Source organism: Artemia sp. Qi Xiang Cuo, chromosome 20 (genome assembly GCF_049724085.1).
Source record: "Artemia sp. Qi Xiang Cuo chromosome 20, ASM4972408v1, whole genome shotgun sequence".
NCBI lineage: Eukaryota > Metazoa > Arthropoda > Branchiopoda > Anostraca > Artemiidae > Artemia > Artemia sp. Qi Xiang Cuo.
The window spans coordinates 36834787-36850766 of record NC_142813.1 but is presented as its reverse complement, the minus strand read 5'-3'; the positions used below and the strand labels follow the sequence as shown (position 1 = coordinate 36850766).

At 36.4% G+C, this 15980-nt stretch overlaps 2 protein-coding genes across 5 annotated transcripts in view; one reads left to right on the top strand and one right to left on the bottom strand.

The window, feature by feature from the left end:
• The window catches only part of LOC148940154 (poly(A) RNA polymerase GLD2-B-like), a 610602-nt gene that overhangs the window by 44047 nt on the left and 550575 nt on the right, over positions 1 to 15980 (bottom strand). The gene's annotated exons all lie outside the window — the stretch shown is intronic.
• Positions 13 to 15889, top strand: LOC148940162 (uncharacterized). Its single transcript, XM_089106409.1, has 4 exons — positions 13 to 86; positions 9569 to 9674; positions 11543 to 11738; positions 15792 to 15889. Exons 1-4 carry the CDS (start codon positions 13 to 15, stop codon positions 15887 to 15889), a joined length of 474 nt encoding a protein of 157 aa, XP_088962535.1.

The following is a 15980-nucleotide window of genomic DNA, read 5'->3' as shown; positions in this document are numbered from 1 at the left end:
TTACACCTAATAATGCTTCTTAAAACAACTGAATATACAAACTATCTTCGAAAATATGCAAAGTCCTTTTATGCCACTGAGGACAAGTAAATGTTTCTAATACCATGTATCAACAAACTGGAAACTCTAGTACAAAAAAAGCTGGTTTAGAAATGGTAATGCTACTTAATATACGTTTACAACCTTTTTTTTAAAGAATTTTCGTATAGGTGTCACATTTTCAGCCTAAGCAGTTGATACGATTCTGCCAGATAAATATGAGTTATGCAGCCCATGAGGGGTATTTTTGAAGCTTCACAATATAGCACCACGTAGATAGCTAGGATATTTTCTTCTCTCTGAATCTTATTCATCGTGGTGTTCTTCAAAGTGTCGCAAAAAGTCCTATCCCTCTTTTTTTCTCATTTTAAATAACTGAAGTTATTAATAAAATTATAAATTTTACCAATACTGTATCTCCTGCTACCCACTTTACGATCACTCTCTTAGCTGATGGTACTTTATTAGTTTTGCACAGCTCCAGTGGAAAAAATCCAAATAAATATAACATCTACTGCTGGAGCCTTTTACAGTTTGATTTATTGCAAGAGACATCTCCCATATTGTTTTGAATGTACCATACGTCAAAGTCAAATTACAAATCGCACTACCTAAGTAAAGAACAAAGTTGGCTCAATGTTTTATTTTTTTTTTCCTTTAGATCAGGGCACTTCGTATCGAAGGAGTTGTCGTAGAAATTTTAAAAAGGGCTCATTCGAATGCAAATTGGAGTGCCCTTTTTAATAGTCAAAAGTGATTGGAAGGCAACTAACACCCCTACCACACCCACAATTTCCCCAACAAATCCAATCAAAATTTTGAGATAGCCGTTTTGTTCAGCGTAATTGATTTCCAGATAGAAATTATATTTTTGAGGAGGACACTCCCCCATAACCCTCAGGGCAAGGGTTGTAAGTTATGCCTTGGGGGCATATAAGGTTTTTTATAGAAAGCGTTGTCATAGAAACTTCAAAAAAAGCTCATTCGATTCGAAATTTAAAGGGTTCTTTTTGATAGTCGAAAGAGATTGGAGAGCAACTAACACCCCTTCCACGCCCACCATTTATCCAAACACATCCAATTAAAAATTTTGAGATAGCCATTTTGTTCGAAGTAGTTGAAAGATCCCGAAATTATACATAATTATATAGAGAACATAATTTGCACTTTACTGGAAAAAAAAATACAAATGAATGTACATTGTCAGTTTAATATACATATACTGATATTTAGTAACCAAAATATTAATATTATTTGATAGCAAACCAGAGATTCCAACAGTAGAGGTTTTGAGCTCCTATCTGCAAAAATGTAGAATTTTGCATTTTTTGCCAAAGAAAGATCACAGACAGGTCTTTACTTTTTTTTCTCCAGAAGCGATCGCATCAAATCAATGATCCTAGAACATTTGGGAGAGGGCTCATCTAAACAGAAATCAAAAGTTCTAGTACCTTTTTAAGTGACCAAAAAAGATTGGAGGGCAATTAGCCCTGCTCCCACAGTATCCCCCCCCACACAAAAAAATCGTCAAATCAAAAGTTTGAGATAGCTGTTTTGTTCAGTAGGCTACGGTTGAAAAATCCCAAAACCATGCCTTTGGAGAAAGCAAAACCCCCACCGCCACCATCCCCTAGGGATAGACCTTTTAGTTATGAAATTTCCTCCTTGTTTAGATATAATAATTGTTATTGGAAGTATACAGACATTTTTGGAGGGGGGATTTTTGCTTCAGGTAGATTTCCGGGAGGATAATTTTCCATGCGGAGAGAAATTTCCAGGGGTGAACTTCCCAGAGGAAGTTTTACACTTTAGGGGGTGAGGGTTGACAGAATTCCTATACAAAATTCTTTTTATTTGTCTTACTTTCTTTTGGCCCACTCAATTTTGCCTGTAAAGATGTTCTAGGGGAATTTTCCGGGGGAATTTTTCACCGTGAAAGCATGATCTTTTTCAAATGAAAGCATGCAAAGGAGAATTTTTTAAGGGGAACCTGCTGCATGAAATTTTATAGAAGCGGAAGGGGGGGGGGGGGGTTCAGTGAGGAAGGAATTGGACCGGAAGGAATTTTACGGGGGTCTATTTTACATGGGAGCAACTTTCCACGGAGGAGTTTCCCATGACGAGAGGGAATTTTTCATAGAGGTTGGCTCAGATTTACCGGCATTATTTGAAAAACGATCAGAAATTAAAAAACATATTTTCAACTAAAAGTAAGAAGCAGCATTAAAACTCAAAACAGAAAGAAATTATTCCATATATAAAGGGGTTGCCCTTTACGCTAAAGTGTGACTGTTTGTTCCAATTTTTGAAGGACTCCTGAAGCACAATGGCAGTTTAATTAGAATAGGAAGTTTTTTTTCCAATACTAAAAACTTTAGTATGACGAGCAAGGGGGGCAACCACTTCGTATGCGGAATAGTTTCTATTCGTTTTGAATTTTAATGTTGCTCCTTACTTACAGTAAATAAAACGTATTTTCTTTTTAATTTTCGAATAAAGAACTGGCAACTAGTCATAATACTCAATAGAATCTAGATTAGCCCGTTTTATACAAAGAGACCGCCTTCCCAGCCGAGGATTCAAGGGTCAAGATGGTATATCCATTTAGTCTCGTCCAAAGTATAATCACCTACGGAACAAGTACTGACAAAACTCTCCAAAAGTGATTCCGCGTACTTCAGCGCCTCTAGACGCAAAGTGCTGTACTACTTAATCGCTCCGAGCCAATAAATTATGCTAGAGTGTGATCAAAGTATAATCACCTACGGAACAAGTATAATCACATACGGAGCTTGTTATTTAGTCGCCAGGTTCGCATAGGTATGGAATCGTCTCCGGAGACGCGGACAAAGAGTCACTTTTTGTGTGTGGAGAGGATAGGTTTTGTCAGTACTGGTTCCGTAGGTGATTATACTTTGGTCTCGTCTAAGAAACGCACAGAATATCAAGGTTATAAAGATAAAATTCATCAGCTACAAAAGCTTGTGTCAATGAACATTTAATGATGGTGTGGTGAATGAGTTTATTAAATATGGTGGCTCTGAGGCTAGAAATAAGATACGGAAGATTATGAATATGATTTTTGAAAAAAGGGAAGTACCTAACAATTTTAGGAAAACCTTAATTAATCCACTTTATAAGAAAGCTGATAAAAATGAGTGTGGTAATTATCGAGGGATTAGTCTGGTCTCTGTAGGTAGTAAATTACTTAGTAATATGATACTTTTTAGACTGAGGGATGCCGTAGACAAAGCTTTAAGAGAAGAACAGTGCGGTTTTAGAAAAAGTAGAGGATATGTCGGCGAAATTTTCACTCTCAGGTTAATAATTAAGAAGTGCCTGAGTTTTCAAACACCTTTGGTCCTCAGTTTATAGATTGTGAGCAAGCGTTCAATTCTGTTGATAGAAAAACTTTTGTAAAGGTTTAATCCTTGTATAGTCTACCAGACAAATACATTAAGGTGATTAGTGCTATGTACAAGAATAACACAGCAGCTGGTTTTGTATTAAATCAGGAGTTAAGCAGGGTTGTGTTCTATCCCCCTTTATATGGATTATTTTGATGGAGTTTGTCTTAAGCAGCACAGGAAAGGCAATGGAAGACCACGGAATCAAATGGGGAGGCAGAAGTCTCCTGGACTTAGATTATGCTGATGATTTAAGCATCCTAGATGAAAGTGTGAGCAAAATGAATGAAGTTTTAGAGGTTTTGCGAGTTCAGGGTGCTAGAATAGGTTCGAAAATTAATGTTAGGAAGACTAAGTCACTGGCTAGGAATAAGTGAAGATGAAAAGATGAAGTTGAGAAATGAAAAGATTTATCAGGAGGACAGCTTCACTTACCTTGGCAGTATTATTAGTAAAGATGGTGGGACCGGTGAATATGTCAAAAGTAGAATAGGCAGGGCTCAGGGTGTTTTTTTCACAGTTAAAAAAAAGTTTGGAAGAATAGGAAGATAAATCTGCAAGCCAAGACTAGGATATTAGAACCTACAGTGATGACGGTGGTCAAATATCGGTCTGAAGCATGGGCACTCCGAAAAGCGGAAGAAGATTTGCTAGAGGTTTTCCAGAGAAATTGTCTAAGGATTGTTCTGGGTACCAGACTGACTGACTGTATTTCAAACAATAGGCTTTACGAAAAATATGGTTCAATACCGCTCTCTAGGGCTATAATGAAAGAAAGGTTGAGGTGGCTAGGGCACGTTGTGCAGATGAAGAATGAGAGATTGCCGAAGATTGCTCTTTTCGGTCAACCGTCTAGGGCTTAACGGAAAGCAGGTCGTCCTCGTCTGGGGTGGGAGGACGTCATAAAGAAAGATTTAAAGGAAATGGAAACTTCATAGGCGGGTGTAAAAAGGGAATTTTTAAATAGATTGGGATGCAGGAGGAGCGTGCGTATCAGTGTTGGCCTTAGACGGCTTGGTGCTGCGGTGAGTTGTTAGTAGCAGTAGTATACTTCCTTTGTCTGCCCGCATCTTGAATATGCTTGTCCAGTTTTGCATCCTGGTATCTCCCGCAATGAATCAGAAAAAAATCGAGTCCATTCAAAAAAGAACGAGAATAATTTAAAAAAAAGCTAAGGTACCATACTCGCTCCTTCTAAAAAAGGCCAATATAGAAACACTTTAGCACAGGAGAGGAACGTTGTGCCTTCGTTTTGCAAAAGGCAATAATCAATCTTAACACAAATTACATTTCCCCCAAAAGACACTCCCCACCCAGACACCACCCACCATGTACTGTTTCTGAACTCGTTTCTTTTTTGTCCCTCATCCATTACTTTACCTCCAGGTATGAAAAACCTTTGCTCCCTTCATTACTGATAAAATAAACCGCTAGTCTTCCTCTTTTGGTAATGGTGATGCCCACGTGTCATGTCCGTTGGATTCTTTTGTCCCAACCCCCTTTTATATGTTTTCTTTTAAACTGTTCCCTTTTAAAAATTGTCTTGTTCTCTTTTAAAAATTATTTTGCCAGTTTTTTTAACTGTTTGCTTTATTTATGGTTGTTTTTTTTTGGGGGGGGATGACTCCGAAATGCGAATTCGGCCCTTTGGGGCTTGTAATAGTCATTTTTTGAAATAAACATCTTTATCTTACCCTGTAAACCCTATTTAATTTGAATTGCCAGAATAAATGGGCTCTGGCATTTGGCCTTTGTAAATGAAAGACTCTTGTCTTTGGATGTTGCACTAGCCTATGCATTTGTCATATCTCTCTGCTGGCTACTGTTGGCAGCTCAAGCCTTCTGCCTTTGCAAATAACCATCTTGGGTCTTTGACCCTTCTAAAGGTACCCTTACCTTTTCATGAATGGTGCTCGGGTCTCTGATCCTTTCTTTCCGACCCCTATCTCTACTTACTTTGCTTGGCAGATTGGGATACTGGCTCTTGCATGACATAGCCACAACACCAATCCAAATTATTTTTTCTTACAATTTTTTGAAGCATAAAGACAAGATAAGATATTTATTTCAAAAAATCACTACCACAAGCCCCGAAGGGCCGAATTCGCATTTCGGGGTCATATAATAAAAAAAAACACATAAGAATAGCACAAAAACTAAAAAACTGGCTAAACAATGCCAAAAACAACAATATCAGAAAAGCAAAGCCATTTATTAGTCTAAAAAAAAAAGAAAAAAAGTGTCAAGTGTAAGAAAGTTAAAAAGGCAAAAATTAAAACAAAACCAAAAAAAACCTAACAGAAACAAACGAAAGAACCAAACAGACACAAAACTGGGTATCACCAGTAACAAAAAAAAAACTAGTGGTTTATTTCATCAATAATGTAGGGGTCAAAGGTTTTTTCATACATGTAGGCTAAGCAACGGATGGGGGACAAGATAGGGACAGGTTCAGAAACAGTAGATGGCAGGCGGTATCTGGATGCGGAGTGTCTTTTGGGGAAAATATTTTCCGTGGGAGGGTTTATTATTGCATTTTTTTTTTTTTTGCAAATCGGAGGCACGGCGTTCCTCTCCTGTGCTCTAGAGTTTCCAGCTTGGCCTTTTTTAGAAGAAGGGAACATGATACCAAAGCTTTTTTTAAAATTATTCTTAGGGCTCTGAATAGAATAGATTCAATAGATTCATTAATAGATTTTGAATAGATTCATTTTTTTTTATTTATCGCGGGAGATGCCAGGATGCTAAACTGGACAAGCATATTCAAGATGCGAGCGCATAAAGGAAGTATAGATCCTTAAAGAATGGGATGGGGGGACGTTAAATTTATCCAAGAGCTTAAGGAGAGACATGGACGCATTAGCTCTATGGACAATATCTTTCACGTGGATATCCCATTTTAAATTTGAGGAAATTGTAACCCCAAGTAATTTAAAGGAAGACACAGAAATATCTGGGGGGATAGAGGGCATACGAAGCTGGAGTAGATTTCAAGAAATGTATCGTCATTATATTTGATTTAGTGGAATTTACTTCCATATTTAGGTTCTTAGCTTCATCCGAAATGTGGGTTAGAATTTCGATGAGGTCACTTTTAACATTCCTGTGACATTCTTCAAGGATTCACGTATTCACAAGTCATTCACGTATTTCCACCTTTGGGGGAAATCCTTACCAATATCGTTAACCATGACTAGAAATAAAAGTGGTCCCAATAAGGTTCCTTGATGAATTCCACAATAAATAGGGAGGGGCTAGAGGAAATATTTTTGTATTTAACAACTTTAGATCTATTGGAAAGAAACGATATAACAGTATTTACTAACAGAGGACCAAGTTCAAAGTTAACCAGTATTGAACGAATTAGGGTGGTTTGGTCAACCAGGTCAAAAACTTTTTGGAAATCAACTAAGACAAGGTTCAGCCAAACATTTGGTTTATCAAGGTTACTTACGATGGTATGCATTAAGTGCACAAGGTAATGGATAGTGCAAGCTTTCCTTAAGTTACCAAACTGCCAGGAGTCAATACGTGGATAAATTTTTACTATAGGCCAGTCACAGAAAAAACTTTCGTAAAGTTTGGAAAAACCCAAAGTGAGTGTAATGGGCCGAATGTTGGCAAAAGTCAGAATAGTGCATTTTTTGGGACAGGTGTTATAAAACCTTGTTTCCAGCAACTTGGAAATTACCAAATTTCGTAATGTGGTTGAAAATATCTGATAAAGGCTTAGCAACTTGTCTGAAAAGACTTAAATTAAGTCAACTGGGATGTCTAAGGGACAAATAATTTGTTTTCTAAGCTTTAGGATTTTATTTATAACATCAGAAGGAGAAATAAAGAGGAAGAAAGTATTGGGAGGAATAGTTGGACTTGAGCCAATGAAAGGGGATAGACTTTGAACGATGGAAGCAAGGGACAAGTTCAAATCGTTGCAAGTTTAATTACGGGGGTTCAGGGACATGAAAATGCCTCAATAATACGATCTGCCTTGAAAAAAATGATTTTTTTTCTGATAAGTTTTTTAAAAGACTCAGTAACATAAGATCTATCTGTAGAGCACGTTTTGAAAATTTTCTCAGGAAAGTGGGATTCATAATTACTCCTCAATAAATTTTTGAGGGACAAAGCCATGCAGTCAACGTCATTTGTTTGATACACAGTGGACCAATTTTCAGTAGTAATCCAGGAGCCAAAATTGAAAAGTCCCGAGCCAATAAGAGGTCTATAAAGTTTCAGTTATAGAAAATGACTGTTTGACTTCAGCCAGCGGAGATAGGAGAAGGTTAAAGTGGTAACTACCCCCTAGAAGGAGGAGAGTGGAGACGGGTTTGTAAAACTTCGAAAGATTTGTGCAAATTAAATCAAGAGTAGTATTGCCTTTTTTAGTTGGGGCCTTAACGACCTGTTTTAAATTAAAAGCATTGCATGTAGAATAAAGTCTTATATCGTTTGCGTCACCCGTCAGGAAAATTCCTGCATTTGGGTGTTTTGATAGTACAAGGTGGCACTTGCCTGTAATTTTTTGATGAAATTTATTTTGTCAGCAGATCTCGGATTAGGGGAGTAATAAAAACAGCACAGGGCAATTAAATTGAAAGGACGCGGCAAGACTTTAGGTCGAACACACACCCACATAATCTTATCGAAGGAAGCAAGACACGGAATTGAGATTTCACTTGGGTACAAGTCATTAGGGACAAAGAACAAAATTCCGCCACCTTTCTTACCCAGAGTGTGGTTTTCTGGTCTGAGTTTAATAAATTGAGAAAAATTGTTAGTCTTATAAACACAGGATACACAGGTTGTTCTTAGGTCAATTCTTAGGATTTTTTTTTATAAATAGAATTTTAACTGGTATACAAAAAATAACTAATATCATTTTTAACAAAAAAGCCGAAAACATAAGAAAAAATATAAAGATAGATAATAAAAGCAAGAACGAAGGTAATTTTCAGCCATTCTGGCAAGGGCCTCGGCCAAACTGTTCTTAGAGCTATAAAAGAAGATGAAAGCTAAAAAAAAGTCAAATGTAAAGAAAAACTATAACGAGATGGAGAGAAGAATCCCTGTCTTGTTAAAGCTTATTTCCAAAGATTAGTTTTTTACATGTTTTATTTTTTAACTTTTTTTAGCGCCTTTTTTCTAGCGCTTGGCGGTGTTCCCTGCCGAAATATCTGCTTGTTTTTATTTATTCCTTCTTTTCCACTGGCTGAAAACCCTCTCGTTCTTAGTTTTTAAATTACCTGTATATTTTTTTCTTTTCTTTTTTTAGTTCTTTTTTCTGTCCAGCGTCTTTCAAAAGTGCTTTATTCAGTTTAACTGAATGAGATGGATAAAAGGAGAACGAAAGCCAAAACGTATTTATTCAGTCGAGTGAATCAAGCAAGAAAATAATGGTTCATCTGTTCAGCTGACTTTCGTCCAGTCTTGAAGCGGGTTTGCATTCTAAGTTGTGATGCTCAGTTTTTTCCTAGTCTTCCGTAGTGTTAAAACTTTCAGACACCTCAAAAACCATTGAAACGTTCTGTACGCTATTCTACAATTCAGGACCGTCAGTTTAGTTTTACACGTTTGAAGCTTAACCAAACTTTTTATATGTATATTTGTTACGTTTTAAAAAGTTGGACTTTTTTTAGGGAGGGAATCAAACTCGGTACCCCACTCTCCAGATACGACCTTGCTTGGTGGCGAAAGATTTTGAACTGAGATTCCTCTGATATGTGTAGACATTATGACGCCCACATTGTGATTGCCAGTTCGGAAGGCAACGAGACAAACGGAAAAGTTAAGAAGAATATATTGCATTGCACGGAGAAATGTTATCTCCTCTGAGTTGTTCGTCTTTGGTGGGCATTTTATGTCGCCACCTTTTGAGATTTTACTTGACCGCTATCGGAAGTTTCTTTTCAAGAGAAACCTCTTATATTCAGTTAGACTGCACAAATACCTGTAAACCTGCACATCGAAAAACCCTTTCAAAGAATTGTGTATGGTACGACTATTTGAAAGCAATTGAATTTTTATTCTTTTTTTATGACTAAGAGCTTAGTTACCAGGGATATTTGTATTTCATTTTTTTTGTTATTACTACTACAATTAATTTATAATTTCTATTCCAGAATCCTGTGGCCCATTGCTGGTCTGAACCAGGTCATGGAAGTAAGCGTCGGTTTCGCAATGTCTGTAGGAAAAGATTTGACGACTCGTTATCTCTCAGATGTGAAAGTAAATTACTTGTTTTTCGTATTTTTTTCAATTTATTCTTCTGGTACTGATTTTGAGTGGTACTGACTTTCAAAAGAGCTATCTATTCTAATTAACCGGTCTTTGTAATTCAGGGGTTAATGATTCGAACAAAATTGGAACTTTAGCGTATAGAGCGAGGTATTGGAACTTTAGGAACTTTAGCGTATACGAGGGGACAAACTACCTAAATATACGTAATAAAAACATACAAATATAGAAGTTCGTTACTTAAGTTAATTCGTAAGTTACATCAGAACAAAATTTCAAGAAAGCCATTTAGCCAAAAAAGTAAAATTAATATGCACATCTCGTCTTAATTATTCATGTATGGTGACCCAAAATCAAAGTTGCATTAATTCATAACGTTCGGAAATAAAATAAAAAACAAGTTTTTTTTAACTGAAAGTAAGTTGTTACGTTAAAAACTAAAACGAACAGAAATTATTACGTACATGAAAGGGGCTGTCCCCTCCCCAACGCCTCGCTCTTTACGCTAAAGTTTGACTCTGTCTCCCAACTTTATTTTTTAAAACAATAAAAAACCTTAGCGTAAACAGTGAAGCGTTGAGGAGGGGACATCCCCTTTTCATATACGGAATAATTTCTGTTTGTTTTAAGTTTTAATGTCCCTCATTACTTTCAGTTAAAAAACTTTTTGTTTTATTTAATCCTGAGAAGGCATGGGGGTTATCAGCCCCCATGTTAATGTTTGCTTGTTTTTAGTTTGACTTGGTTCTTTATAGTAATTTCTGTTCCTTTTGAGTTTCATTCATTTATTGATAGTGATTTGTGGTAGGTTTAAGGTTGGAGATTATTTGACTTTATTTTTGCTCATTCTCGGCTTAATGGAGCTCTTTGATTTTCTTTGATAAACTTGTTTTGTGGAAAATTTTTTTTGAATTAATGACCACAAAGACCATACTGCATTTCCGTCAAAAAAATTACAAATTTGGGACTTTTTTAAATTTCTAATTTTAGTTTCAAACATCCCATTTTATTGTTAGTTATATTTCATTTATGTATATAGATTGCTGAGGATATAGAGCCAGAATACTTTAAGGTTAAAACAAATTTCACTATCTTGGGCAAATCTCCCGTTGTTTTGCCAATTTTTGTTTTTATTCATGATTACTCTATGGGAAAATATAGAGATTTCTTTTTTTAATGGATTCCTTAACAAAATAAGAGTTCATATTTTTGTTTGTCAAACTCTCAGACCTATACAAGTCAGTGTAAAAGAAATAAAATAAAAAATGCTTGCATATCAGCTTAAGTTTAGAAAACTTCTTAGGTCAAAGAAGAAAAAAAGGACCAAACGGTTGCTCTAAAGTTTGCAAAATCTTTAGTAACTTTCTGGTGAAGATAATTTTTAAAAAGTATGCCAGCGTAAGTAAAGCCAGCGTAAACAGAGTATTCATGTTTTACTCAGGCTTCTTAATGTGTTTTTAAAAAGTAAACAAATAATTTACTTTTAAAAAATGTTTTGCGTCAAAGGGGATTTGTTCTTTTTACTTGCTTTAACTTTTGATACAAAAAGCCAACCAAACCTTGAGTTCTTTTTGCTGGCTCGAAATTTCATGTAGCAATAATGATAAATACAATAACAGACAAAAGGGCGGGGTTATCTCGCTTGCCTTCGGAAAAACGATTAAGGAGTAATAATGGTTTCCTAAAAAAAAAAAAAAAAAAAAAAAAAAAAAAAAAAAAAACAACGATTGACGTTACAAGGCGGAGTTCTTTGGCTTCCCTTTGTTAAAGAATAATATGATTGACTCAGAGAATTATGGGACAGCGATTTCTCTTTTTCTCTTTGATTTAAGCAGGAAAAATAAGGCATTACTTTATAGGTCCACTCAAAGATTCATAACCGTGAAAAGGCTTTGGTTTGTCAATTCATTGATTGTGACAAGTCTTTTACTACAAAGTATGCTTTGCAAGTCCATCAGCGTATTCACACAGGCGAGCGACCTTATAAATGCACAAAATGTGATAAGTCCTTCAAAACTTCAAACGATAGGAACGTCCATGAAATCACTCATGAAGGTAAGTAGTCATCATTTTGTAAGTTTTGTGGTACTTGTATGATATACCCCCTACCTAATATTCTAAAAAAAAGGCTTTGAACAGATTGGGATGGAAGAGGAGCGTGTGTAGTTGTGTTGTCCTCAGTCGACTTGGTGTTGCGGTCAGTTGTTAGTAGTAGTAGTAATTTTATTTACGATACTGGCATCATCACTGCTACCGTGAGTATGATGTGACTTGCGGTCATTGCGTTTAGAATAAAGTTTTGAAATAGGGTGGTAATGTTTTCAGCGATAAATCCGTCTTTTTTTAAAATATCATCCAACAAAGGAAGTGCAAGTTCTGTAGGACTCATTGTTTTGATTTTTGGTACTTAGAAGTTAGAAATAGATTGTTATAATGCTAGAATTGCTATAAGTTGTTATGTATAGTAGGAGTTGTCCGGCAAAGAACACAGATACCGGCGAGATTTTTGCTTGCCAATTTTCATTCTCATGAAAATCAACAGAGTAATTTATATAACACAGTATTTCCTGTGTTATCTCTGTAGAAAAAAGACGAGAAAAGGGAGAGTAAGAAAGCGACACATCACTGCTTCCTGTTCTACTACTAGTACTAACAACTCACCGCAGCACCAAGCCGCCTGAGGCCAACACAACTACGCACGCTCCTCCTCCATCCTAATCTATTCAAAGCCTCCCTCTATACTCCCTTCCATTTAGTTCCCATTTCCCTTAAACATTTCTTTACAAAATCCTCCCACCCAACCGTGGAAGACCTGCTTTTTGTTTAGCCTTAGACGGTTGGCCGAAAAGGACAATATTTGGCAATCTTTCATCCTTCATCTGCAGAGCGTGCCCTATTCATCTCAATCTGTCTCTCATTATGGCCCTAGAAACGGGATTGAACCACACTTTTCGTACAGACTACAGTTAGAAATACGGTAAGTCAGCCAGGGTACCCAAAAAAATCTATATGCAATTTCTCTGGAAAACATCTAGCAAATCATCCTCCGTTTTTTGGAGCACCCATGCTTCAGAACCATATTTGACCACTGTAGCTTCTAATGTTCTAATCGTGGTTTTCAGACTTATCTCCCAATTCTTCCAACCTTTTTCAACTACGAAAAACACCCTGAGCCTTGGCTATTCTTCTATAATACTTTTTAGCATGAGATATGCTATAGATAAAGTTTTGAGAGAAGAACAGTGCGGTTTTATGAAGGGGAAAGGATTTGTCGACAAAGTTTTTATTTTTAGGTTAATAATTGAGAAGTACCTGAGTCATCGAACACCTTTAGTCCTCAGTTTAATAGATTATGTTGGGTTTGGAGGATGTAAAGAAATATATCAGGGAAATGGGAACTTCCTAGGAGGGTGTAAAGAGGGAGGCTTTGAATAGACTGGGATGGAGAAGGTGCGTGTGTAGCTGTGTTGGCCTCAGGCGGCTTCGTGCTGTGGTGAGGTGTTAGTAGTTGTAATCGTAGTAGTAATTATCTCTTATGCCCTTTCTTTTACAGCTCCCATATAAATTTTAAAACAAAAACTAGCAGAAAGTCCCAAAGAACCCAGCGTAATAAAAATGCATTTATTAATGTTGTTATATGTCCTTTAAAAAAAAAAAAAAATCTGACTATCCAGAATTGACAAACTTTTCAGAACAACCTTAGGTTCTGATGTAACTTACGAACTAACTTAAGTAACGAACTTCTATATTTGTATGTTTTTATTACGTATATTTAGGTAGTTTGTCCCCTCGTATACGCTAAAGTTCCAATACCTCGCTCTATAAGCTAAAGTTCCAATTTTGTTCGAATCACTAACCCCTGAATTACAAAGACCGGTTAATTAGAATAGATAGCTCTTTTGAAAGTACTAAAAAAAAACTTTAGCGTACAGAGCGAGGTATTGACTAGGGAGTAGCCCCTCATAAACCTAATAATTTCTGTTCCTTTTAAGTTTTAATGTTGCTCCTTACTTTCACTTGAAAAAAATGTTTTTCATTTAATTTCTGATCGTTTTTTAAATAATGCTAGAAAATCCGGCGTCCCCTTCATAGAAATGTCCCTTTCCACAAGGAATCATCCTCCACGGAAAGATCCTCCCCCGTAACCCACTCCTCTGAATCCCCCAGAAACAAATCCCTCCTGAAAACATCTGTATACTTCCCATTAACCAATACTATATGTAAACACTGGGCAAATATCATAACTTGCAGCCCTTCCATCGGGAACTGTGGAGGATTATGTCACCCTCAGAGAAATATTTATTAGATTTTCGACTATGCTGAACAAAATGGGTATCTCAAAATTTTGATTGGGTGACTTCGGGAAAAAAGAACTTCGAGCATAAAAAAAGAGCAAAGAGCATGGGCCTTCTCATGATACACTCGGACTAATGGATCGATACGATCACCCCTGGGGGGAAAAACAACAAAGAAACACGTATCTGGGATCTTTCTTCTGGCAAAAATACAAAATTACACATTTTGGTAGATAGAAGCTTGAAACTTCTATGGTAGGGTTCTCTGATGTGCTGAATCTGATGACATGATTTTTAGCAAATTTCTATGACTTTTAAGGTTTGTTTCCCCCTTTTTTCAAAAATTTTCTCAGGCGCATAATTGTTGATGGGTAAGATTAAAAATTGATGAATTTTATATATTTGAAATGAGCGTAAAAATCTAATTCTTTTGAAGTACCTATTGCTATCAAAATACCATTTTTTAAGAGTTTTGGTTACTATTGAGCTGGGTCACTACTCACTTACAGTTGGTTACCACAAACTTTTTGACCAGAACACAATTTGCGCTTTATTGAAAACAAAATATGTTTGAGATGTTTTTACTTTTCTTACTTTCATAAATAAAAAATTATCAAAACTCTTTAAGTTAAATTATCTTATATGTCAATTAAACTAATATTTTATGTGTCAATTTGCCCTCCAATTTTTGGTCACTTAAAAAAGGAACTAGAAGTTTTAATTTCCGTTCGAATGAGCCCTTTCACAACATTCTAGGACCACTGGGTCAGTACAATCACCCATTAAAAAAAAAAAAAACACGCATCTGTGATCTTTCTTCTGGCAAAAAAAAAAATACAAAATTCCACATTTTCGCAGATAGGAGATTGAACCTCTACAGTCAGGTTTTCTGATATGCTGAATCTGATGGTGTGATTTTCAATAAGATTTTATGACTTTAAGGGGTAATTCTCCCTTTTTCGAAAATAAAGCAAATTTTTTACAGCTCGTAACTTTTCATGGGTAAGACTAAACTTGATGAAACTTACATATTTAAAATCAGAATAACAATTCATTTTTTTTATGCATCTATTGGTATCAAAACTCTGTTTTTTAGAGTTTCAGTTACTCTTCAGCCAGGTTGCCACAAACTGTTTGAACAAAAAACCTAATTCAACAGATAAATAATCCAGTTAGGAAACTTGCCTTAATGAGGTTGGGGGAGCATAGCAGCCACAAGTCTGTTAAATGAGGAGGGTTGGGCTGTGGGCTTGCGAACCGCAACTGGACCTTGAGGGCCTGCCCTTGGGGAAACTTATTAGTACAACTAAAACATGAAGATTAGGCCATGGATCAAACCCCCTTTTGATGACAACTGCCCCACTCCCAAGGAGAAGATTTGTAAATGCAAAAACACCTTAGATTTGGTTTCTGGAACACATGCACAATGTCTCAAGCTTTCTAGACTGAGCAAGCACTAAGAGCTATGCATGTAAACCACCTCAACCTTCTAGCACTGTCAGAAGTTCAATGGGTAGGTCCTGGATCAAATAAAGTGAACAGAAATGTGACTATTACCACAGTGGATCCAAGCAGAGACATTAATTAAGAGTTACCCTTATGATGACTAATTAAACCTATCAACCTCTACTCAAATGTATGCCAATATTACATAGAATCTTGAACCCTTGCTTCATGGTGAATGTGAAACTAACAGCAGTAATATGCAACACACCTCCCAATAAAACCTCTGACAAATCAAAATATGTATTCTACAGAGCACTTGACTCCATAGCCAAAGATAAACCACAGGATAACATACCATGTTTTCTAGGAGACTTCAATGCAAAAGTTGGGAACAGCCTTTGTTCTCTCCGCAAGTCCTTGGTGAGCATGGCCTGGGCCAGCAAAACGAAAATAGGGAACTACTAATTGATTTCACTCTCTCCAACAACCTTGTAATAGGAGGGACTGTATTTGCCGACTCGGATGTACACAAATACTCAAGGATATTCACCAATTT

What these genes read in the sequence shown, in the direction of transcription:
- LOC148940162 (XM_089106409.1), top strand. Translation starts at nt 13, where the DNA reads ATGCTTCTTAAAACAACTGAATATACAAACTATCTTCGAAAATATGCA. An exon ending in TTTTATGCCACTGAGGACAA is followed by an intron (nt 87 to 9,568) that starts GTAAATGTTTCT and finishes TTTCTATTCCAG; the next exon opens with AATCCTGTGGCCCATTGCTG. An exon ending in CCATGAAATCACTCATGAAG is followed by an intron (nt 11,739 to 15,791) that starts GTAAGTAGTCAT and finishes CATGTTTTCTAG; the next exon opens with GAGACTTCAATGCAAAAGTT.